Raw genomic sequence first — 27465 nt, forward strand, 5'->3', positions numbered from 1 at the left:
GAGAAAAAAGAAACTGGTGACTTTTGGACTGCAAGTCCTGTGTGCTATTACACCATGGCAACACCCCTGATATAGTGGTAAACTAAACTATATAAACTATTTTAATTTTACCAGGTAAGGCCCACTGATCTGGAAAGCTCTTTTCAGAAGTGACCTGGCCACAAACGATAGCTCAACGAAGTGGCTTATCACGTGGAAATGTATAGGACCCAAATACTCTAAACGCATCTTTCAAAATGTGAGGCAGATCCCGGAGGACCCGGATAAATATCCGCGCGACTACGGGGACAATATTCCAACTCCAAATATACAACAGGTGTCAGGGTTGGGATTGAACTAACGACCTCCTCGATTTCAGGCGAGGGAAATATCATCTCGCCATTGCGAGATAATGTTAAAGTGTGCTGGATGTTGAGCAATGTTTCACCATCTTGTAATACTGTACCGACTCGTACAAAAACGATAGACTAAGTGGACTTTAGTTATTTAACATGTAACGATGCATTCATTCATTGATTAACATCGACTCTTACACTGGATGGACCAAGTGGACCTTAACTATTGAGCATGTAACGATGCATTCATTTATTGATTAACATCGACTCTTACACTCGTCATACATGCAATCACATCGTCCATGTAGGAATTCATTATTTTGCCTTTTAAATGATTTACGCAATTTGTTACATTATGCCTGCAGCCACTAGACAGACATTCAACGGAATGGGGTAAAAAAAATGCTATTCTTGAATAGAATCGTGACCCAGTACCACCATGACAATTCATACAATCGCGAGGGTGGAAATTGGATATCGAGCCTACGGGTAACAGCAACGCTACCCCGTAAACTGAGCTGTTCTCAAAAGTAGGACACACACGGAATTTAAATGCATAACCATTTTTGAAATGCGGAACGATTTTTAAATAGTATTAAAGACATTATGTTGTGATTATGCAGTGTGCTGGGGTGCTGCTTTTAACGCGTGTGTGCGCGTTGGTTTGTGACGTGGTGAAGTCATGCACTTGGTTTGGTTTTGGTGAAAAAGACTACAATGTAATATATCGAAGTACGGTATTCCCTCGTTATTTGCGAGGGATACGTTCTGGAGATGCATGTGAATAGCAGATTTCGCGGGAAATTATATTTGCTCACGAAAACAGATTTTCTTAAATAATTACCTTCAATAAATACACAAGTGAGCTATTCAATACAAAAAAAACTATAATAATAACACATTTCTTTATTTCATCACTTTAGCTCTAATCGCTTTATCTCAACACTTTATCTTATCACTTTCTTTCTCTCCCTCGATGCAGTCGTGTAGAGTTCCAGATGCAATTCGTGGATAGCCAATATCGCGGATGGAAAGTTTGTGAATAATGACAGAATACCGTACAATAGTTTTATTCAATATAATCTGCTACTAGAGACTCATTTCATAAGCTCGCCTGCCATTTATCGGATATCTATTTAATCTTCCCTTTAATGTGACCACTTAGGGCCTTTTGATTATAGCACATACCTACTACCCATTGCGAGTCAATCAAGCCACTGATGGGAGATAATGCATACAAAAAGTGGAACACCATTTAAAGTTGTGTTCATTTCACTCTTGGCATTGAATGAGATATAAAATGGGTCAAGCCTCGGCAGAGTTCATTTTAGAAGCAGTACCATTGGTAGCACTGCCTCGGGCTTGTTATCCCACAGGGTAACTCGCATCTGCTGAAGGGGATTCATATAACCATGTGATGCTTATTTTATTGGGGCACAATTTGTCCTACATGCTTGTACTCTATCGGCTGTATTCCAATTCCATTGCAATAAGAACATTAAAGAAGAAGTAACAAATGCATTTATCATCGAGTGCACAAAACTCCCAACTGTGTAGCAATTACGTGACTCGGGTGTGGTGGTACAGGGAGTAGTTTTTTATTAACATATAAAATGCATTTATTTAGTTTAAAAGATATGCATACATCGCTGATCAAGAATAACATGATGATGAAAATGCACAGATACTGTAGGTCAGAAACCTTACCATGTATGAATTGCTGATGGTGTTGTTAGTGCTCGATTATGCTGACAGTTATTACATTATCATGCAAATTCCAGAATTCATGGTATGTTATCTCCATGCTGAAACAAGAGATGGGTAATTGTCAAAATATGAAGAATTTGTGCCATGCAGTTGCTGAACCATGTTTCCATATGTTTACATTGATGCAGGATATAAAATAGCATTAAATTCTCATCTTGTAGATACAGATCATAATGTTCTTATTTCCCAGACTGAGAAGCATTGATCAGTGTTGAGGATAGTGTTTGTCTCAAAGAAGACTGATAATGAGTCAAAGGTTGTACCTTAAGTAACACCCAGCCTGGTGTCAGGCTTAATCAGTGTGTAATTAAACAGTGCAGTGAAATTGATTCAACAGTCCTTAATGCCAATTCCAATTACAGAACATCTATGCGTAGTGTGTGTAATTAAATGTGCTATGGAGCGCACAGTCGGGAAAGTTGTGAGAGCTAGATTCTATAAAAGGGAGTTCTAACCAACCTAATTTGAGTCGTGTGTAGAAGCTCAACTTATATTCTACGGTACAATCATATTTTCTTCCCATATATATATTTTTAAATCTACGTCTTTTTCCCTCCAATTTATTTCAATTACCGTATTGACATCTTGTCATGACAGGAACAAATCCATTGAAACATCTTGCGGGGCACTGGTGCACACCGCGCGTATCAGATGACAGCTGCGGGGAGAGATTATATCGCAGGATTTCTCCGTGAAATCACCGAGATAGTTGAGGTTATCGTTGTCCTTTGCACAGTAGAGGGTGCATTTTTGCACATATTCGGACATGAGATTGCCGCGTGATTTTTTTTATATCTCACAGCTGGAATTTAGCTTAATTAAATGCAGAAACCGATGTTTTAATAGAATGTTTGGTGTTGTGCCGTTATTGGTGACCGGGCTTAGAACATCAACTCACTACACTTATTTTAAAAGGCAGCTTTTTTGGTGGGTTATGATTCAAGAATCATGCAAAACATTTTTTTTAAGTTGTGTGTGTGAAATGAACACTTTGTTATTTGTGATTAATTGTGGCCGTGTAGTGCTGTGTCGGAGCTGCTTCGCCTGTTGCTTTCACATGAATCTGTGCCTCTTCTCAGCTATATTTGTGAAAAGTGGACCCTGTACGTGGATTGTCTTAAAACATTTAAGCTGGCCTGCCCATGATCCACCCTGGGTATATACGGCTGGGTTGTATAAAGATCTCACAGATTCTTGTAAGATCTAAACAGGGTCCCATTAGTGGACTTTCCTGGTGGGCGAGGACGCATTTGCTGGACCATGTCACCGGCATGCCCAGCCACCACATACCCAAGTGGCTTCGGTTTGGCTGGATAGAGTGAAATAAACAGGCATGGCATTGGCTATAGAAGACGTGGACTGATGTGGACAAAGAGTACTGGGAGTTGAGTAGGTTTATCGGAAGCTGGTACTAATTGTGTGAAGAGTAGCCACTGTGGATGACACTTGTGAAATATGCTGTTGGGTAGTTGGTGGCAGCTGCCCTCCAGCAGCATTGGACGCAATGCTCACAACAATGAGCAGAATATCAGACAGTTACAACACAGTTAGTGGGCACCATATAGCATGCTGGCATTGCATCTGTTAGTCACCTCAATCATTTGACCATAACATCTGCATCTCCCCTATGACCTGATAGTAAGCTTTAGACACTTCATATGGCACAAGCACCGTGGTGACGTCACTGCCGCTTTGTGGTCAATTAACAATACAACATTAACTGTAACAGTTCTCTCGCTAGTTCAGCAGTTACACTGCTGGATTATATTTTTTCCGCCTGAAGACGACCGCTTGTGTTGCGATCGAAACATCGTGGTTTATTTTATTTTATACCTACGTGACTTTATCGAAAGAACCAAAGAGTACACAGCATTTGTTCGTATAAATGACTGGTGCTAGATTACTAGAGAACAGTAGAGGAAGCATCACAATGGTGTTTTTCTGAGCACTTGATGTCTGGGTCTTGCTATTGAAATGCGGGCTCCCGCAATGGAATGCTCTTTTCCCTCTTTCACTAAATTTGAACCCATGACTGATTAAAAAAATGATTTATTGATTGGTATAAAAGTGTCAACGCACCGAGGCCTGAACATCTGAGGCCAGTGTAATGAAGTAGAATTTCTCCCTTTCATTTATACTTCTGATTTATATGCGGTATACATTTGATATGTAACACCATTAATTTAAACTGCATTATAGATACAATGCTTTTGCAAACAAACCTATGGTGCAAACTAGCCACAATTTATAATAACATATACTTTTCAACACCATTACAGCTCTAGTCATAATCGGTTTTCAAGTTCACCGAGGTATGAAACCATATAATTGTGCATTATCTGCACTGTGAAAAAGAGGCTGATGAATCTTATGTGCGGCGAAATTGCAGGGGACGCAGAGTGAAGGCATATAACCAGACAGGTGTGGGTAAGGAGATGAGAAACGAGACGAGGGCAGCTGGGAAGGGGCCGAGAGGTTGAAAGGGTTATAGAAATTGGACGAGCAACCTGGCAGGATACTGAGCTAAACATCCCCGAGGTAGCTTTTTCAAATACGTGTGTGTTTTTTTCTTATTTTATATACAGCTGGCATTGATGCAACCTTGGGCTCCAGCTTCATGAGTCGTGTGCAAAAGGAACTTGTAGAATGTATTTGATCTCTAAATCAAAATGCAAATATTGCGTACCCTTGTCACCAATGCTATTCTTTGCTACAGATGACACGATACCTCTATTGTACGCTAATTTAACGTGTCCTGTAAAGTAATGGCGTATCGATTGGTGCTTGTATTGATATTTTAAAATTGTACAGAACTGCATGAATTAGGTTTGCAATATCACAAAGTGGGTAAACAAACTAAAGTGATTTGATTTGGTTTTAAAAGCTGTCATATTAATGTATTAAACCAAAATGTATATTTTATGCTCAGGAAAGAGGTGCAAGAGTTTAATTGTAGATCCTTTTAACTTCAATGTGGTTATTAGCATCCAGATTTCAAACGTAAACTAATACCAGCATCATGATAGAAAACAAATACATCGTATTTTAAATATGTCATGCATCATGTGCAAATAGTTAATTTAATTACGCGTACACTCATGTCCCTTTGTTGTTCTGTGAGTATTATGAATGGAATGAAAAATGCAATATTTTCTCTCCAATCACAGATGACCCAGAAGGAGCCTTCATACCTCCTGAGTTTGACGAGACAGGAAACACATTCAAGGTAAGTTCTCCAACCTGGTTCTGAGCAGACGCCAAGGCCATCATTAACTTGCAGTACTTTCAGGCATGCAAAGTCAGATCATATCTGTAAATTATGAGAAATCATTACAGAATAATAGTGCAAGTTGGAACATCATAAGTTTAAAACCGGGCACAAAAATGTATAAAAATGCACACAGCCGTTGTGCATATGCAAAACAACCCATCAGCATTTGCCTGAAAAAGTGCATTGTTGTTGTTGTCTCATATTAGGTGAACATAAAATACATTTGAGCAGACGTGACAGATTGACAGCAATATCAGTTTCATCCAATTATAAACCAATGCACAGTTGTCTATTACTGCATCACTGCTGTCACTTGGTTGCATCTGCTCAAAGTTAGTTTGATGATGACCTCAGACAAGAGGACCACAATGCACTTTTTCAGGAAATGCTGATGTTGTTTTGCATATGCACAAAGGCTGTGTGCTTTTCACATATTTTGGCATCCTCTTTGCTTCTTTCGGTAAAGTCACGTAGATAGAAAATTAATAGAGCACGACGTTTCGATCGCAACACAAGCAACCGTCATCAGGTGAGACAAACAGCAGTTCTCGTCATCTATTAATTTTCTACCCATGTGACTTTACCTAAGGAACCAAACAGTATGGATTCCTGCAGTCACGAAAGCTTCAAATCATTATTTTGGCATCTTGAAAATCAGTGTGCGGAGAATGGGTAAACGATGTGTGAGATTACATATTAGGTTAGGTTAACTTATTTTGCCATGAAATGTTGTTTTGTAATTTGAAACGCATGTTTTTTTTACAAGTATTTAATGAACATTAGTGCATTTCTTAAATTATTATTACTTAAATGTATATGGAATTAATTATTTTACATTTGTATAGTATGTAATTAGGAAGGAATTCTAATTAATTTCAGCCATTGGCTGCAAGGCAGGTAATTTCACTAAAATGGAACATTGCATTCTGCACAGCCTACATATGGATAGTTTAATAGATGCCTATGAGTTCATGTTGGTCATGGTATTAAGTTTTGAGTTTGCCACTTTGGAATAGGTTGACAAGTATTTGAAATTTCCTTGCGACAGGTATGAACTGTAAAGTAGAACGAATCGGAGTGTGAGGCACATCATCAAATAGCATAAGAAAAATGTTCGTGGAGTGTATATTTTAACACTTACAAATCGCTAATGATATGACATTTAAACACAATTAAAGTGCAAGTTGTAGGCTTGAATATGTGAAACATAACACAAGTAAAAAAAAACAGCTCCAATAAATGAATAAAACATGTCCTAATTAAAATGAATCATTGCACTATCTGCAATCAAAAAGGTGTTAATTTACTAATATGGGGAGAAAATCAGCTCATCAGTTTGAGATCAACATCAAATATCATGTCATTTGTCTGGCTTGTGTAAAAATACATCTATGCACTACCAAACTCCCACATGAAAGCTGTTTGCTTATATCAAAGATACTGTGGTAATACTTCGATTGTTTTTATAGACAGAATACTATTATTAGGCAAGCAACCTAACAGCTTGTGTAGAGGGTTGAAATTTCATGTTTATATAGTGATAGAAATATGACGTTTTACCAGTTGCCATGAAGTTGGATGCTTTGGCAACCCGACCATTCCTGAGAAATCCATTCCCTGGGCTGAAATACTGTATGTGGTTATTCATCAAAAATAATAATAAACTTATTTTAAAAACTCAAGGCATTAATGAATTAAATGAAAAACATAAAATAGGTGATGTTTCTGCCACAATGGCCCTTCTTTATCTAACTAAATAAATAAAGATCTTAATCTATATGTCTCAAAAACCTCTTGGGTACTTCCCGACGAGGTAGAAAGCTGAAATTTGGTACATAGGTAGCTTTTAGGACACAAACAACAGGGAAATTTCATCTGATAATCCTAGATTTTTCATTTTAAGGCACCCCCAAATCTCGATTTTAAGAGCCCCATAAACATGTTTGCGCGTGTCATTCAGAAACAGTTCAAATAATAAGATTGAGTTTTTTTCTTTTGATAGAGCGTTAAACAGCAAATACAATTGTAATGACAGTATGCCATATTGTGGCCATGGGGGCTAACTATGGTTATGGGTGCGGTATAGAACGACACATATGCGAGCGGCCAACAGGGGGGGGGGGCGTAACTGGGCCAAGGGTCAAAGAGGGGATCGAACTGGAGGCTCCTGGAAGCCGTGAGAGAGTTCCAGGAGAGGGGCGTGGCCAAGGGCGGGGCTTGGACACACTGGGTGAATATAAGGAAGAGGCAAACGGGGGGTTCGGGGCTGTCATGGGGGTTTGGGTCTTGGCTGTCGTCGCTATATAGCCAGCCAGCTATATAATTGTACATCGCCGATGTCGCTATATGGATGGCTAAGCTATAAGTCAGTCAGTGCTTGTGTTACTCTGTAACCCTGTCGTTAAAGTATTAAGAAATAAATAAGAAACTCTCTACAAGTCGCGTCTCGGAAGTTGTCTCATTACATAAGGCGAGAACCATTGTTTTATCTTTTGATTTTTTTTATATTTTGGATTCAAGTGGTATTGAATGAAAAAATACAAATTGTATCATGTTCAAATCTGAATAATTCGAAAACGGTAAAAGATAGGAGCTTCCCCTTATATAGTATTAAGTTTATTTATTTGTGTTATTTCCAATAAAAAAGAACAGCATCTTTAAATTGAGTGGTTTCCAATGGGTATGACTTTAAATATAAGAAGTTTTGTGGAAAATACACATGTTTGGACGAGTTGCTAGTGTCTGATTGTAGATAAAAATAGTAAAAAAATCATAGGTCCATTATCATTTAATGAAAATGTTTGCCTGGCGAAGACAAACTGCATGAACTTGTATCATATAAATATAGAAGCCAGAGACGTACAGGGAATAACAGTTGGACACTTAATGTATATGAGAGCTGTGGCTGGGAATACTTGGAAGCCGTGTATATAAATACGAAAACATTTGAATGTACATTGCTGTGACTTTACACGTTTAGGCTGTTATCAATGTTCTGTTTGCCGTAATAATGCATTTGAATGAAAGGTGGCATAATATTGTTGTTGCACGTACGGTGTAGCATTAAAATGCCTCTTATTTTCTTAAGGCAGACTGTTATATGATAATTGTTTTTTTACCCTTTTATCTGGCAACAAAACTGACACCTTTTTTTTACAAGGAGTCATGTTTGCATAGACCACAATACCTGCAGTCATAATGCAAAAAAAACTATGATAATGTATGCACTGTCCTTGAAGTTGATTGGTCCACACCCGAGACAGCTTTCCTTAGAGCCTATCTCACATGAGCCTAGTCTCACATGGGACTAGGCTCTAAGGAAAGCTGTCTCGGGTGTGGACCAATCAACTTCAAGGACAGTGCATACATTATCAGAGTTATGTTTTTTGTTTGCATTATGACTGCAGGTATTGTGGTCTATGCAAACATGACTCCTTGTAAAAAAGGTGTCAGTTTTGTTGCCAGATAAAAGGGTAAAACACCAATTATTATATTATTTTTTACAGGCAAATGAGGTTCCAATGGTGTAAACAGACTGTTATAGTTTGTGATACAATTATACACCGGTTACCTCATTAGGTGTGCAATGACATTTCCCCATACTTTATTTACCAAAATATTTTTGTTAATCTAGAATTTAAGCTTTCGTGACTGCAGAAATTACTATACTCATTGGTTCTTTTGGTAAAGTCACGTATGTAGAAATAAAATGCTATTTAAATAAATCACAAAAAAAATTCAAATTCTCTTTTTTATGGAACAATATACAGTACCTTTGATTTTCAGTTCATTTTTAAGGTTAAACATATATTTGTTTCGGCAATGGGTGAAACTGCCGCTTTTGAGTTGCTTTGCATGATAACACGTTGCTGTGCCGCAGAGGTTTAATGCATGCAGCAGGGTAGTGTGCAAAGCTCCCGGCTGAAAGGCCGTGCAGGAGAGAGCCAAGAGCCTTATGTTGACGTGACGCAGAAAATGTCACGGTCTATAAATATCTGTGCACATGGCTACTTCGAGTGTGCCACACACGTGCATTGGAATTTAACACCGGAACGTCCGATAATAAGACTGCTATGTATCACAATTGGTTTGGTTACCATCCTCAAAAAAATTAACCCGTAAAAACAAAGTTTTTCACTCTAAATCCTTTATATGCGTGGCGGCTAGAGTCCTCTCGTCCTCTGGCTTGAGATGGCTGCCACCTATGGGTCAGATGATTGTCTGCCAGCATTAAGCAATTGGTAATTAATTAATTATTATTTTCCCCTAAAAAGTGTAAAATTTAGGAAAAAAAATTTCACGAAAATTAATTGTCACGCACAACGAGTCTGTGTGGAAAATGTCAGCTCGATTGGATCACGGGAAGTGGGTTAAAAAACGACCGAAAGATTTGCACGGTCGTAAGCAAGCAAGCAAGCACGCAAGCACGCAAGCAAGCAAGCAAGCGAACTTAATATAAAGGATTTAAAAAAAAATAGTCGAGGATTTGTATTTATTTGTAAACCAGACAACGTGTAGCATTTAGCTACGCTATCTTGAAACCATGCCTGTAAAAGGCTTCCTGATTCAAAATGAAAATTCATAAATGGAGGCAATGTTTCATTATTTTGTAAGATGTCACGCGTTTTCTAATTTTATTTTCCTGATATGTATTGAAACATATATATCTAGACAATTATAGCTATTGCTAATGACTGTTTTAATAGTCTATGCATAACTCTGCTACTTGAATCAACATTTGATTTGGTCAGGTGTATTATTAATTCACATTTTAAAGAAAATTTTAACTGAGTTTATATATATACGTGCGTCAAATGTCACATTTGTATAAATGCTTTCTTTTAAAACACTCATCTATGAATTAGTCTTTCTACTGCAAATCTGAGCTCGTGACATACGTTATTAAGATAAATATAGTGAGATGTGGTATTGCCACTGGCACTAATTAGCTGTGGATGATATAATCGAGTCACAGTACAATGATAGCAAGAGCGCACCGTGCTGTTCAGCATGATCTAGTCTGGGATGCACAAATCCACGAAATGTGATATAAGCTGTGATGCAATTTGTGGGTTTTTTACACACTGTGGAATTTAAGGCACGTTTACATGTTAGAGGAGACAAATTCTGTTATAGACAGGTACACAGATGATAATTGTTTTTTTACCCTTTTATCTGGCAACAAAACTGACACTTTTTTTTTTTACAAGGAATCATGTTTGTATTGACCACAATACCTGCGGTCGGAATGCAAGGACAGTGTATACATTATCAGAGTTGTGTTTTTTGCTTGCATTCCGACCGCAGGTATTGTGGTCAATGCAAACATGACTCCTTGTAAAAAAAAAAGGTGTCAGTTTTGTTGTCAGATAAAAGGGTAAAAAAACAATTATATTTTGCTATTGGCAAAGGAGGTTCCAAAGGTGCACAGATATGAAATATTGTGGGTCGTGTCCGCTGATCATCAGAATGCATGAACATAACCAGCAACCCCATGTTAGATGCCTGGTTGTGCATGACGCCATTGGTATTTGACATTCGAGGCTCAGCTGAGAATGCCTTGGTTGAGCTCACCAGAATTGAGCATGAACAGCAGATATGTGGAGAAAAACGTCGGTCACCAGCCATGGTGTTAGCCACACCAACTTCCTGTGTGCTGCACTGGCATTAACCATTACTCACTACCAGCATTTACTGCAGCAATCTGTAAGCCTACAGTGAGGATCTGTCATTGTGCGTGCACGTGTGCTCATATTTATTTTTTCTGATAGTAACGTTAATAGCACAGTGTGGTTCTCTCTGAACTGTTTGTAGAGATTTATATCATTTAAAAGCCATATTTATCATTTAAGAGCCATATTTAATGCTTAATTTACCGGTTAATACACTGAAATTCTCAAATTTAGAAAAAATGATGACAGATCTGATGTGTATTATATGTAGTTAAACATACTCATTCGCTTTATAAATGTGTGCCAACATAATTTCTCTAGCATACCTTAATTTTAATTGTCTCTTTTTGTGCAAGCTAAAATAACTGGCAATTACTGGAAGTGTTTTTTTCTCTCTCACAAAATCCAGAGCATTACATGCAGCAGATGTTTAACTACTCAATTGAGCAATCATGTAATGTATCACATAAATGTATACAAACATTCAATACAATCCGGATAAATGCCAACAAGGTGTATCGCCGTTTGCAACACATGGATAGGAAGACACATTTTCAATGTTACATTAATCTTGTAATTATATATGCTGTATAAATATGAATAACAGAAAGTAAATGTGGATCTTTATATTGAGACCTAATGTTGCTGGTATATGATTAAAGCCTTAAATATCCTGGAGGTGCTTAGAGAGTGGTAATAACGAATCCCATAAACCAAGTCCATTTTCTCAGCTGGCACCAACATCTAATATTTTGCCACTACCAATGTGTTGTGGATAATTGGATTTTGGTCAAATTGGACGCAGACCTTCTGTTCACTTTTACAATTAATAAAAGACATTACCACATATTTCTTGATTAATTCTCTCCTTGCCTTGACATAAGGATCGCCTTGACATAAGCATCCGCACCTCTGAATATCACGATTGGCTACATACAATACAAAGAAGTTCAACATACAAACTGTGCATACAAGGAGGTGGCATCACACACTTAAGTAGTGCAGACATACCAGCATATGCACAGCTTCCACACCATGATTAACAATAACATATGACGACTAACACTTTCCAATAGCTATATCTAGCCAGGTGCAATTGTGGCAGAGTGCTGGACTCACGGTAGGAAGACAGAGGTCACATCATTGTTCAGAGTTCAACTCAACGCAACAGGATAATGCGCCGATTTACACTTTGTGGGGCGTCACCATTGATTGTCGAACAAAGAGATTGGCCCCTGCCATAGGAATATGGAAATTCCACTCTGAGTTGAGGGCTGCTGATGGAAACTAGGACTGCCTTCAGCTCATTTGAGCTGATAAACGATTTGGATTTTTGAAGGCATTAAAAACAGGTATCGGATGTTATGGTAGTGTGGAGAGGCCCTTGTCCAGCAACCGATTATGCATGGTGTTGTATAAATATGCTTAATAAGACATGTTGAGTGTCCTGGGATGTCCTCACTTCACGGTGGTGTGTGGGGGAACAATTTTTAAACAACAGCCTCCATTCACCACTATAGTGACATTACTGTCGTGCTTGAGCCAGACTAGGTGCACCTTGAGGCCACGTGAAGTGTCAAAGGCTCGCTGGCACGAGGTCACACAAGAGACCCAGGTGTTATGGGTTTATTGACTGAGATAACTGGCAGATGCACTACCAGTGCTCCCCACTGTACCAATTTTCTGCCTTTTAGGTCTGTTCACTTTTGGAAAAGTCGCTCCTCTGCCCTCTGTTGTTGTTCGGGGAGCAATTGTCTCCAATTGACCAAAAGCATTCTTCATGAGCCTTCTCCACGATTTATAAACAGGCGTCCGTGTGCATCCATAATTGCGTTGCTATTTTGTGTTATGGCTTTGTTATGCAACAATTGGGTCAGTGCCCCATCTCCGCCTCCGCCTGTTATCTATCCTTTAAAAAAAATGGAAATATGTCTGTGTGTGTTCAGAATGCAATGATAATATAATCTGTCACTGCTGCTCAATGCAGTATTGTAGGAATAAATTAGGCTCTTGTGGAAAAAATTCAATAATAAAAATGTGTTTCCTAATATGCTGTAAAAGGAGTGTCTACTTCAGCACATGACTGTGTAATAAATGTAATTGTTTGATTTAGGTACACTTTTTGCAGAGGGAATTGTCACAATCTGCTGCTTTTAAAATGTGATCACTTATGGGCATTTTCCAGCCAAGCTTTGCACGCTTGGAGGTCATCATTGTTGTGCACCACACTATTACGTGTGTGTGGCCAATAACCAGACAGCCCATTAAGATGCTGATTACAGCGCACGCAGCAGCGCGGGATTTCTTGTGCTGCTGCAGTTTACTTGGCAGACATCCATGGCCCTCGAGATATGAATTGTAAAGGTGTTGGGCAACAGCTATTCATGACGGACTTGCGAAATGAGTTGATCATTCATCGTCAGACATTGTCTATCCACTGCTGGATGATGGCTTCCACATGCCGTCACCATCCCTCTGAATCCAGGGTTACTAACCATCAATTCACTTCCACACGTGAACTTGTCTCAACCATGCCGTCGCTTCGTTTGATGCTTGTATGCATCAACTGGTCAATGCTGAGTGCCGGATGGCGGTCAATTAGCCCGGCCCCCACAAGAAATGCCAATGGCTTAGGGTGGGTGAACGCTTAGTTTGGGTAGTGGGACCCTGATGGAGGAGATTACTTCAAAGGCAGATGAGCTAATTCAATTAAGTAGCCAACAGCATCTACAACCTCGGTGAGAGGGCAGATGGATCTCTTTTGCCATGGAAGGCAACCCATCTAGGAGAAGGAACTCCTAATAAATAAAAACCTGCAGCAAACCCACCACCAGCCATCATGGGTTAATTCCATGCCACTGGATACTGGTGAGCAAGCAGAGAGAGTGTGTGAGGAAAATGCACAAGTCTCCAACAACTTCAATCATTCCACGCGCATGTGTCTCTTCCATATATATGGTGTCAATACCTTTCCACCATCCTTCAACTAAAGTCCTGCAGCGAGGAATAAGGAGCGAAGCAGCAGGCCTGACGGCCTGGGAGCTGTATCAACACATCCACATGGGGAGATGGGTCGTGCAGTATCAATAGGAGTGACTGATCTGCAGGGCAGTACCCCAAGTGACTGGGCAGCCCAATTTGCCCACCCCAATCCGTGGAGGAGCCTAGAAAAGTTGCCTTTAAAAATGTTCACTCCAAAGAGTACCTGATCAGCTGGCTGTGGCTGGTGGGTATCCAATGCAGCAGTAAAAAAGCAAAAGTATAAACTCCGACAGAAATTAGTAATTTGAACCTGGAACATCCACACCCTAATTGATCGAGAAGTTTTCCCCAGACCAAAACGAAAGACTCACTTATTGCACGGGAGCTCAATCGCTATGGCAAAGACATCGTTGCTCTCTCTGAGACACCTTTTTCTTGAGAAAAACAACTCACGGAAGACCTGGGAGGATACGCCTTCTTCTGGTCAGGAAGACCCGAAGGAGAAAGACGTGTTGCAGGGGTAAGTTTTGCCATGAAGAATTCCCTTTGTCAGAAAAGTCACATCACTTCCCAAGGGGATTTAAATTAGACTCCTGGTACTTCTCCCTTCTTCTGAAGGCCAATAGACACATCACAGTAGTCTCGGCTTATGGTCCAACCTTAAATAACCCTAAAACGATAAAGTCAAAGTTTTATCGTGAACTTGGCCAAATATTATCCTCCATTCACAGAAATTACGAAATCATCTTGCTAGGCAACTTCAATGTCAGGGTAGTGACTGACCATGACACCTGGCCTGGAATCATTGGAAGGCATGGTGTGGGCAAGTCTATTTGCAATAGTCAACTCCTGGGACTGTGCTCAATGCATGGCCTCTCAATATCTAAAACTTTATATCACATTCGTCACCATCTCAAAACAACCTGGATGCATCCTAGGTGCTAACATCAGCACTTCAAAGATTATATCATGACTCGACAAAGTGACTTACAATACATCTACATTACGTGAGTAATGAGAGGTGCGATTGGTGACACTGACCACTGTCTTGTAAGGTCAAAGACAAACCTTCATATAAACACTCCAAAGTGTAAGATTGCGCCACTTCTTACAAAGAAATTAAACCTAAACAAACTGAAGGTTGAAGAGGTCCAACTCTCCTTGCAACTGAATCTTGGGCAATATCTGATAAACCTAAACCACTAAAGCAAAGACATTGAACTTCGTTGGACTAGTTTCAAGGACACCGTCTATAATGTCTCAACAAAGGTCCTTGGAATTTCAAGTAGAAGACACAAGGACTAGTTTGATGAGAATGACCCACAGATCCAGGAGCTTCTGGATGTAAGAACTTCAGCTCATAACACTCAACTCCAAGGCCCTCAAACCCGTGGGAGGAAATCGGCATATCAAACAATATGCTCCACTCTCCAGAAGAAACCAAGAGAAATTGAAAATAAACGGTGGCACAATAAAGCACCTGAATGAAGGACCTGAACGCAGGAGCAACGATCAACTCCCACACAGATGGTGGGCTTCATAACATGTCAGGGTTACGTGCAAATACTCTCATCAGGGAGGTCATAGTACATAAACTTCAGTATGCAGATGACTGTGCCATGGTTGACCACACTGAAGTTGGCCAACAACTGCTAGTCAGCTGCTTTTTCAATTCAGCCAGAAAATTTGGTCTCAATGTGAGCCTCAAGAAAACCGCGGTAATGCATCAACTGGCTCCTGGGAGCAGTGAAGCTGGAGCAAGGTTCTAAATTGACCAACACCAACTTAACTCAATCAGCAAATTCACATATCTGGGAACTACAGTGGCAAGTGATGGTAGTCTGGGCCAAGAGGTCAAAAATAGAAAAAGCAGAGCCTCATCTGCTTTCGGTTGCCTTCGAGAGCGTCTATGGGACAAACCAGGCATCACCTTAAGAACAGAGTGCAGTGTTTTTAAGGCATGTGTAGTAAGTGCTCTCCTTCATAGATCTGAAACTCGGACTGCTTACCATTGCCACTTACAACAACTCACCAACCTCCAGCAAATATGTTTGAGAAGTCTTATGGGGATCAAATGGCAGGATAGACTAACTAATATCGAGGTCCTTGTGTAATGCGGGCGTAAACGGCCCTCCGGAGGTGACGTCATGAGGGGAGGAGTTAGGTCACGTGGGGGGAGAGGGGTTAAGCTATAGAGGGAGGGGAACCGGAAGAGGATGGGGAGTGACGGGAGACCAGGAACGAGAGAGGCCACGAAGGGCGAAAGCGGAGGGTGGCGAGATCGCCACGGACACGGGGAGAGAGGATCGGCACCGTCGGCCAGCGGTGACCGACCCGAAGCAGCGAGGAGGCTGCAGTCAGCAGCGGGGCTGCATACAGAGTCAGCAGCGGGTCTGCATACGGAGTAGCAGCCAAGAGGGTCTGCATATAGAGTTAGCAGCGGGGGTCTGCACAGGGAGTCAGCAGCGAGTCTGCAGGGAGAGGAAGGAGGTTACAATAGAGATAGCAGAGAGTCTGCAGGGAGAGGAAGGAGGCTACAATAGCGATAGCAGCCGGGGGCTACAAATAGAGTGTCTATGAGAGAGTGCCGTGTGGGAAAAGACAAGAACCCAATAAAGGACACGAAGTCAGAGAGAAGCGTCCGAGTCCTCTTTATTACACTTGCTAGAGCTGGAATGACTGCTGTGGCAACTATGGTCACCATTGCCCAACTTCTCTGGGCTGGACACATACTCAGAATGGGAGAAAACAGACTCCCAAAACCATTGCTCTACGCTCAATTGTACGAGGGGCTCTAGAAGCAGAGGAGGTCAGTGATTGCGCTTTGAGGATGTACTTCACTCAAATTTAAGATGTAGAATTTCTGTAGATTCCTCGGAAAATCTCTCCAAAAACAGACCGTCTTGATGCACAGCCTTGGCTGAAGCTGCTCAGTTGCTTGAGAGACAGCGTCTGGAAGACACGGAGAAACAACAAGCCGGCAGACGCGGGTTAGAAGTGGTTACTGTGTCGACCAGTGCATCTGAATCTCAGGAGTTACCCTCAGACCACTGTGCATGTGATCTATGTGGCAAGGTGTGTCGTTAAAACGCCGCTGGTCTTGCTAGTCACAAGCAGACTCACAGGAATCAAAACACTACAGCCACCCTGAGATTACAAAAGATTACTGACTCCCGATGCAAGAGAGGTTATCGTCCTTGGGGACAGACTGCACGATGATGATGTATGCAAATTATTTCACTCTCTAAGCCTAGGCACAAAATAAGGCGACGTTTTTTGAGCAAGAGTGTAAAACACATCGCTTCACACAATTTAATAGCATTTCCTAGCTTCTGGCACGATTATTCTCCTCAAGAAAAAAAAGAATGATATACAGTGTTATATACAGTGAGGGAAAAAAGTATTTGATCCCCTGCTGATTTTGTACGTTTGCTCACTGACAAAGAAATGATCAGTCTATAATTTTAATGGTAGATTTATTTGAACAGTGAGAGACAGAATAACAACAAAAAAATCCAGAAAAACGCATGTCAAAAATGTTATAAATTGATTTGCATTTTAATGAGGGAAATAAGTATTTGAATTCGTTGACGGAGAAAGAGAAAGGGGCAGGGAATCATGAATAAAAGTGAACTGACTGTTTCACGTATGCCTAGAACGTGTAAAAATAGAAACAACACGAAGCGGGTGGGAACCTCAGTCTACCCAAAAATTAGGGTCAAGAGTTGTTCTACAAATAACAAGGCCTCAGCCCCTTTATAAATATTTAAAAAACAACACTTAACACACCATTAACAAATAAAAGCGAATAAAAACCCTTGACAGATCACACTCTTTGTTTGTAAACTTTTGCACGTTTTGTTATGCACACGTGATGCAATACATTTAACATGCAGCAATAAATGCCAATTTACAGACGTTAGATGACCTTCGTGTTATGTGTGTTTGTGTGTGCGCTACCGTGGGGACCTCTCACTACAGGTCAGGGCTTTGAGCGTTGCCCTACATCTGTGGGACAGCAATCAAGAAACACGCCCGCTTCATTAGCGCCGAGTCGTGGGGAATGAATAGTGAAGTTGTAAATGTCCACTGGCAGGTTGGGACACGTTGAGTTGTTTGCTTAATGGATTTCCCAATGCTGCTTTATTGCTTGTGGGGTTTTCTTCTTCTGCGTCGTCGTTCTATTTAAACCGCCGCCATAGAATAAGACGTCGTGTTTAAACGACGGCTTTTTAGTCGCAATATTTGTATAACCTTTCGTACCCGCCACAGTAAGTTATACTCGTGCTTACGATTTAATTCTGAGCACATTTTAAGTTTATAATAGAACACACCAATACAAGTGCCCGATCTATGCAACTGACAAGCGTGTGAGAACAATTCCCAGAACCAAAGAATAATTCCCAGTGAATGTTTTATCGTTTGAAACATTACTTTATTGTATGTGACTAGCAGGTCGGAAACCTGGATGAATCACGAGGGCAGTCTACTTAATCTGTGTTTTGCAATGTACACTTGATATGTGTGTTACCGATGAATACTGCATAGCGCACAGATTAAAACACAACCCTTGGAGGGTGTGTGCGCACACACGCGCCTCTAATTTAGCAGATCGCACAGAGACTAGTTAATGTGCCTAGTACAGCAAATAGGATTCTGACCAATGTGTGTGGAGATTGCATGTTCGTGGGTTTCCGTTGGATACCACTGATTTCTGCCCACAATCGAATAGACTGCAGCAAGCGATTGGTTGTAGCGCCTCCTCAAGGAGTCGTTATGCTTAATTGAGGATTTCTTGGGTAAATGTTACGGTACATTTTTTTTATTAGAGTACGTTTATTGTAAATATTACCTTTCCAACTGATGTATAACGGTCAAAGAACTACATGTCCTGTGGTAAAATGTGTTTTGGAAAATTCACATGATATCCGAGGAGTCTTTGCAAGTCACTATTGTGGGAATTAAACCAGAGCTGTGGTTGCCCTGCAGTGTGAAAGAAAGACAAATGCCTCTGGGTTCGTAGACATTTATCCGACACCAGCATAGGTGGCCACAATCTCACTATTACAACTTTTTTTATGATTATTCACATTCCCTAATTTACTCTGAGAAATAATTCCTCAACTCACTCCACATTCTCACTCCCGCAATCTCAAGAGGCAATCACCAAAATTACAGTCCCTAAATTGTGCAGTGATTTGGTTGTTGATTTTGGTTTAGATGCTTGGGATTTTAAAAAGCTGGAACTGAGAAGGGTGTGTTTGTACAAGCCACGTGAATTGCATTGTGGTCAGACTGTAATAATAATAGGCTCAGTCAACCATTCTACACAACAAAGACTAATTTCCTGACAGCGATTTAAGCCGCACCACCTCTACATAATAATAGGCTCAGTCAACCATTCTACACAACAAAGACTCATTTCCTGGTAGCGATTTCAGCCGCATCATCTCTACGTAACAAAAAGGCTCAGTCCCTTTTACACGCACCTTTACATCATCCGCACCTAGTTTACACAACAAAGGCCCATTCCTAACAGCGTGTTTCAGCCGCACCGAACCTCACAAAAATAATATTCAGGGCCTACCTTGGCTCCTCCCACCCTCAACCAGTATATACACAAATACTGTGTTCTTGGAATTTCTCTCACTTGATACAGCTATCGTGCTGTGACGGTTCCACCTGAAGACGGAAGCTTGTGTTGCCTCCGAAACGTCGTGATTTTTATTTTATTTTTATTTTACTTTTATTAATTTTAATTTTTTACCTACGTGACTTTACCGGAAAAACCTAAGAAAAGACCTAAGAATATGAATGTGGTTGTGCAGTTTGAGGACATTTTATTACAAGTGGTGATATTTAGCACATTTAATTTAATTACAGTAATATTCAGTAAATCATGTTTTTCAGAAGTATCCTGGCCATTTCCTTTTTAATGAGAAAAACCTTTAGAGGTCAGTGACTAAGGTTGCAACAATTCTATACTGACAAGTTCCTTTATTATTTAATTAAATGTATTTCAGTTTTATTTCTATTTACATTCTCATTATTTAAGCACTGTCTTGTTTCTGGCAATCACTGTTGTAGATTAATGAAATAAATGACTTTCTGTTATGTACCTCCACATACAAAGAAGTGTATTGGCCTTACATACTCATGTGAACGAGCAGCATTTGCTTAAACACACACTCCAATGCTTTCCTGGGCTCACGAGCAGAGTCAAGCTTCCCAAACAAATACTGCTGGTTTACCAGATATGTTTTAAGTGCCCTCTCTCTCTCTGTATATATCATGAGCCGTCATCACATATTGTAAAAGACGGTTGCCTTGACAATACCACTTTGCATGATAGCTTGGCGTTGCAATGAGCACCTTTGGTTGATTAACTGGTTCTTATCCAGCAGTATAATTTCCACATTACTGTGGCAGATGGTAGTCTTCCTTTATAATGGCCACTGCTGACTGTGGTGTTCATTGTGTGGACCCAAGAGAGGGATGTTGAGCGGCGTAGAGCCCTTGACTGCGATTTGAACTCACAACCTTTGGTCAATATGCACTGCGGAAGATCTAACTGACTGATTAAATTAGTAAATGTTGTGACTGATAGAGGACACTTAATGTGTTCCCATTTGGCTTAGAATGAGCAGTGTAAACTCCTCCAGAATTTACAATTACAATGAAAATAATAATACCGTCTTGATTTGAAGCTTCCGTGACTGCAGGACTCCATACTCTCTGGTTCTTTCGGTAAAGTCACGTGGGTAGAAAAAATAATGAAAGAAAACACGACGTTTTGGCCGCAACACAAGCGTGAGAAAATGACTCTTTCGAGTCGTGGCTGTAAGAGTTCACGAGTTTAATCGAGAAGATGGATTCAGATTGAGCAATCATTGGAAGGATGTGATAAACCGCGCCAAGTTTTAACTGCTATGATTTTCACTTACCCATCCGGTTGTCGTCGTCCGATTACTAATTCGATCTCCATCTCTTATAATTGCTAATTTCTCCAGCCCCACCCGTCCCTGGACGCCACAAGCCCTCCCCCTCTCCCCCCTGTAACAGCCCCCTTCCTTCCCTGCACGCCACAAACCCCCCTCTCCCCCGTGAACTCGTACAGCCACGACTCGAGAGAACTCCCCCCCCCCCTTCCGTGCCTATATAAAGCCACAACAGCAGATCATTTTCTCACCTGAAGACGGACGCTTGCGTTGTGACCGAAACGTCGTGTTTTCTTTCATGATTTTTTCTATCTACGTGACTTTACCGAAAGAACCAGAGAATAATAATAATACCCTTTAATCATCCAAGAAAACCTCACTGAGACTGCAATGTCTTGCATTGAAATGTTTGGCCAATTTTATTTAACGAACGAGCACCAATGCATGATCGGATATTCCAAGGTACTAACCTGGTTACCTTTGGCAATATGATGACATCGTGTGCATTGAGGTTGATTTGGTCGTAAGGCGATTTAAATGCACGCGTCCTTAACAGGCTCACATCTACTCGCTGGGAATGACCCTGCTTGCCGCCGTTGAGTATGTGGTGGAGCCGGAGCTCAGCATGGAGATGAGCGCTGAGCTGAGAGCCCTGCTGGAGAAGATGCAACTCGACGACCCAGACTCCAGGCCAGATATCGAGGTATCTAACTGCACACGTTCCTCGTTTCCACTGCACAGCCATGCCAGACTTTTTTTTTCCCACTGCAGTAGCAGAGCGTTGCCGTGCCGCTGACGTCACATGTAATGAACAAGTGGGGTCGCAAGGAAGGTACAACTATTTGAAACTATTTTTTATTTCACCAGGTAAGGCCCACTCAGCTATATAGGTCCTTTTAAGAAGCAACCTCGCCACAAATGATAGCTCAATGAAGTGGCTTATCACGTGGACCTTTGTCGCAGCCAAATACTCTAAGCGCACGTTTCTAAATGTGGCGAGAAAAACCGGAGGACCCGGAGAAAAAAATCCATGCGATCTCGCCTCTATACCAAACAAGGCAGTTAACATTTGGGCGCCGTGGCTGCCCCTGTCCTCACAATGTAATGACTGACGTCACATGCAATGGACGTGCTAATAGCCCTGCCCTTGGCCTTGCCCGTCCCTGAGCCACATTCAGATGTCTTGTGAGGCATGTGATCCCAAGTTTTGTTGTGGCTTTATTTGGCAAAATTCCAGTTGGAAACAACCTGTACCGTGAGGACCCCGTGCTGGCTTGGACGTGCCAGTGGAATAGCTTTAACAGTGACCACAGATAGGCTTATCGTTATTCTGGGTGTCATGGGCATGGTGGAGCTCTGATATTTAAATTATAATAACCTTTTCATTGTGCCAATATGCAAATAAGGTTCAAGTATCTCCATGCTCAAAAGAGAAAAATGGGATGGTGGCCATATCCACTGGCAACTTTAGGCCAGTGATGAATAATCCACATTCATATGGTGGTTATAGTGTATGTATAGTAAGTTTTTTCAACACCACATAGCATTATTAATTTTATCGAACCAGATGGGGTGATGGTCAGCTTACTCCTGAACAGAATTTTAAATCACAATCTTCTGACTGTAGGTTGGATTATCTATCCGTTCGTCATGTGTCGATTTATTGATAACATTGATTACTATGCTCTTAATATACACATTGAATTATGCATTTGGGAATTGATTCATTTAATGCATGCACAAAAATATACCCACGTTACATGGTAGGCTAAAGAAACTAAACATCCTGCCAATGAGACACAAAATGAGAAACTGTATTAATTAGATGGAAAAATATACAAAAAATTATGAAATTCTGGATTAATTCGCGAACACAAATTGCCTGAATGTATGGGTATAAATCCTTACATGCCTACCTGCCAGCTGCCTTTACACACGGGAGACGACGTCACAGCCAGTTCTACAAATGTATGGCCAGTTGAGTCAAATGTACTCTGAAGGCAAACATAACAGTGTTATTTCTGCTTAGGCACACATTTCATTAATCCTCAGGCTTTGGCTGGCCAGCTACAAAGAAAATCTAATGGTGCACATAATGCAGAGATGAATGGGGTGCACACTGATCGCCATCACCATCACCACCCCTTCTCTGTTGATGTGGCCCTGCAGATGGTGCTGAGGCTTTGCCAGTCACGGCTGCAGGGCGAGTCGTCCGCCAGCGTTTGCCGCCGCCTCTCAGCCACGGGACGCCGGGTCCTGTCCATCGAGTCCATCAACACGGCCTCCGGTGACTCAGCACTGACCGCCTCTTCTGCAGTGAAGGCCATGCCGTGTGCCATGTTACACTTAATGCTGACGCCACTCAATGCAAGGTTCAACACACGTGGGGTGGGGGGGAGGGAATGTATCAGCCTAGTTGTGGATGGTTCTTAGAAAAAGCACACAGCCTCACTGTTCAAATAAACCTACCATTAAAATTATAGACTGATCATTTCTTTGTCAGTGGGCAAACGTACAAAATCAGCAGGGAATCAAATACTTTTTTCCCTCACTGTATACAGTCGCGAATACGTGACATGAGAGTTAATTGGCCGACCTATTCAATCGGCATCAGCATCATCGGCCACGGTCAATTGACTGCTGGATGAAGGTCTCCCCAAGTCACAACAATCTCTCACAATTCACCTGGCACCCGCACACGAGATTATTTGATCACTTCTGTCACATAATGATTCCTGACGAGGTGTATTTTTACAAGCACTTCCTCTTTTCGCTTGATAGATCCCCAGTATAATTTTTCTACAACTGAATTTAACGTCATTAATATTTAATAAATAAAAACATGGGTAACCGGCTCGATTAATTCCAAAGCCTATTCCCATTCATATTCCTCAAGACCAATTTTGTCTCAATAAGTTGGACTGATATAGACATCTGTAAGTCTCATCCGAATCAGATTTTTTAAAATTTAGACTGGAGGAGAAATCCGATGAGCTCTGAAGCTCTTTTTCACAGATATCCAGGATGGGTGGGTCAGCAAGTTACAACAGCAAACAATACAACAACACGATAGGAGTGCAACAAGAGAAAAATGGTAAGCATGTGACTAAAATTAATAAATTAATGCATAATCTATACATTTATTTAAAAAGTCCGATCTATCAAGATTATGCAAAAACAACAACAAAACAGTCCCAGACCACGCCAAGCTAACACGTAGTCCCCCAATAGGCATGGCCTGCTAAAACAGCACGACTGGGTGATCTGGTATTATGAGTAAGAGCCATCTACAATGCGTAGGCAGGAAGTTATTTTTCCGACTCTAGTAGAAACACACATACGTCTCTCCAAGAAAATGTTATCAATTTATCAACGTTATCTTTATTTGAGAGTGTAACATCATACGCACGCAACTGCGGAGCAGTTGATCTTACTTGTGACAGCAGTCATGGGTTCTATGTTTTTCGCAACGGTCTGGCACAGCACGGCATTACTCTGAAAGCAGTACATTGGATTGTCAGTGCCAGTGCCTTAACAGACGATATAACATTGCATTATGCAATTATTTCTCTAACAGCAGCTGACTCAAAGCATACACCACGCCTCTGTGCTCGTGCATTGCAAGCGCAGTGGTTGCTAGCTCAGTAAAGCCTCATTGTGTTTGACAAGACGAACTGTGCATGGTGAAAAGTCCGCGGCGAATTCATATTTTTGTTGGATTTCGTGCTGAGATGTGCAAGTTCACAATCTCTGTGCACCTGGTTAGAGCACGGGGTATGGAGCAACGTTCATTGCTCATGCTGCGGCTGCTATTAGCCATGCCCAGCGCAACAGGATCCTTGGGGCTTGTCACATACTGCCTGCTACCCACCCACATTATTGATGAGTTGGAATAAAGTTATCGCAAATAGCACTTGTGCACTTGCCCGACTCATCGAATAATCTCAGTCCTCTGTTGCGTGAAGGCCTCCTCTCTGGGACAATGTCTGTGTGTCTAGCATCTGCAGATGTAATATGATTCATTCCCACGTCCTTATGCACCCTTATTAAATTTTTCGAATTCCCTTTGTGCGCCTGTAAACAAAAATATCGCCACCTTTGACATTAAAACTGCCATTTAAGAAAAATCCATATATTGTATTAAGGTTTTGGGCTGTGGCCTCCGAAGAACTATATATTGTTTGACCGTCTTTATGTTTCTTGTTATAAGGCAGTGTTAATGTTGAGGGTAATGAGATTGTGTTTGCTTATTTATGTAATCCCTTATTTATTTTCCTTAGTTGTCATTTCCTTGCTAGTTTTGTCCAGCAATCGCAGCGCAAATCAATAATGTAGAATATAACTTTTCTTATTAGCTGCGTTGCTGCAGGTCTTCAGGAAGTTTGACAAAGGTCGATACATTGAGCACGGCTGATGTTGTTTTGACATTGTTCGTGACTATTTAAAATAAAATCCATAATTTTGAACTGATTGAATGAATACGTGAATTTGAATTAACCCTTGCTTGTCTTTTTACAACAGATAGTGGTGGAGACTCCTGGCGTTTGACATTCAATGAAAGGAACCCAGCCGACGGATCGTCCAGCACAGAAGACCTCAGTTTTGATAGAATGGTTCACAATGCAGTACCTGCCAAAGCGAAGGCAGACAAGGATGACAGGGGGAATCTGCAGGATCCCAGCGCTAAACCGCAGGATGAGACAGGTCCTCAGAAGAACAAAGAGGACGGCAAGCCAGAGTGCAGCAAACGTCACTGTAAAGAGTTGTTGGGGTTGTTTGATCTCGTTCCATTGTCTGAAGGGGCACAGCCACACGTGGAGGCTGCTGGAGCCACAGTTTGTTCTCCGGTCAAACGGCGGCTTCTGCCCAAAATCCCCATCGAAGCATTCCCGAAAATGCAGCAGCAGCAGCAGCAGCAGAGTCTCGTTCATGCGTCCGCACTTGACGGCAAGGAGAACTTTGCCGTCGACTTTTGCGCCCGAGGCACAAAATCAAGCCGCGCCGCCGCGCCGGATGAATTGACGATGAAACCCGCCGCGAGGCACTTGTTCAAAGTACACTCGCTCGACGAGCAGGTGAGCGAGAGCTTTCGGTCCGTCGCCGACTCGGACAAAGCATCGGGATCGGCCGCCGATGGCCAGGGGGCGACGCGCACGTCCGGCATGGCGGCCACCAGGATTGTGAAACGCTGCCGGTCGTTGGATTCGCCGTACGACGGCGAGAGGGCCGACCGGCTGACAAGGAGCAGCCCTGTGAGACAGCGCAACCTCCGGGTGGGCGGGCAGCTGACGTACTGGCCAACGCTGGTGGACAAGCGGCGGCTGGAGGACAACGATCCCACGCTGCGAGCTGGGAAAGGAGATGACCGCATTGGCAGTGGCTCCTCGACGAGAAACGCCGACGCTGTCAGCAATTCACAATTGCAAAGACGCAGAGAGAGCATCGAGGTACATATGGCCATTCACATGCAATCAAATCAAGAGCTCTCCACCTTATTTGCCATCCATCCATTTATGTCTTTCTTGTTTGTTTGTGTTGGCGTGTCGGTTGTATGTGTGTGTTTGCATCATACTTCAGTCAATAACTTTTTTAATTGGGTCTACAACCCCCCTTATCTTCAAGTGGCTTTGGTAGCTCAGTGGGATAAAGCTCCATTATCAGGGCTCGGAGCCTGGAATCTCTGGGGCCTCAAGTTCAAATCCATCCTCGGAATGAATTATTGAAACCCTGTTGTGCTCCACTGGCCCGTTCATTTCCATGCACTCAGAGTTTGACAGTCCTTGCGTGAGCCCACGCCTCTAAAGCATTCCACAATACGATACCCCTCACTAAATTTGTGGTGGCGAGCCTGGCATTGTGCGATTAATACCAAGGTGCTTACATAGCAGCGGGAGATAACGCAGATCTGCATGGCTCTTTCCCATTTCCACGTGGGAGTTGCTATTGTGTAATGGAGCTTCGCTTTCATGGTAATAAACAAAGACCCCCCACCAATGACAGCATGCACACTCCTCAGACTCCCACACACTGCGTATTCCCAAAGAAACCATTAAAATCATGACGGTAGCTTGGTGAGCCGTAGTGTTTTGGATGTGCACTGGTACATGGGGTAAGGCAGCTATTTTATTTCGTCAGCCCCTTTGAAGCAACTCATTGAAATTGGTTTGTTCTTTCTTGACAGGCCATGTGCTGGGATTTAAGAGCCATTCTTTAGGCGTTGACCACATCGTGCTGCTAATGGTGAATAGGCTTCGAGTAAAAAAATAGTGAGAAAGCTTCCTTATTGAAAGTTTCTGACTAAAGTTTGCGGTCTATTCGTTAACCTAAATCACTGAGAGTAAAGAAAATGCGGGGACAATAACGCTATTTGCACTGGAATTTGTAAATTGCAAATTGTAATTAAGTGAGAAAAAAAACATGGGTAATGTGTTCAGAGATTAGCAGGAGAGGGTTACGAGAGATGCGACAAAGTGGTAAGGGACACAATTTTACGTGGCACG

At 41.6% G+C, this 27465-nt stretch overlaps 1 protein-coding gene across 2 annotated transcripts in view; it reads left to right on the forward strand.

Annotated features, from left to right (window-relative positions):
- Window positions 1-27465, forward strand: part of KNDC1 (kinase non-catalytic C-lobe domain containing 1) — a 103749-nt gene that overhangs the window by 31517 nt on the left and 44767 nt on the right. For both annotated transcript variants that reach the window (XM_061556542.1, XM_061556543.1), the window contains exons 4-7: window positions 5270-5328; window positions 21522-21668; window positions 23135-23252; window positions 25487-26412. In XM_061556542.1, coding sequence (XP_061412526.1) covers window positions 5270-5328; window positions 21522-21668; window positions 23135-23252; window positions 25487-26412 — 1250 coding nt within the window. The remainder of the gene's footprint in view (window positions 1-5269; window positions 5329-21521; window positions 21669-23134; window positions 23253-25486; window positions 26413-27465) is intronic.

The sequence above is a fragment of the Lethenteron reissneri genome, chromosome 22 (assembly GCF_015708825.2).
Source record: "Lethenteron reissneri isolate LAM-NWPU_2019-01 chromosome 22, ASM1570882v1, whole genome shotgun sequence".
Lineage (NCBI taxonomy): Eukaryota > Metazoa > Chordata > Hyperoartia > Petromyzontiformes > Petromyzontidae > Lethenteron > Lethenteron reissneri.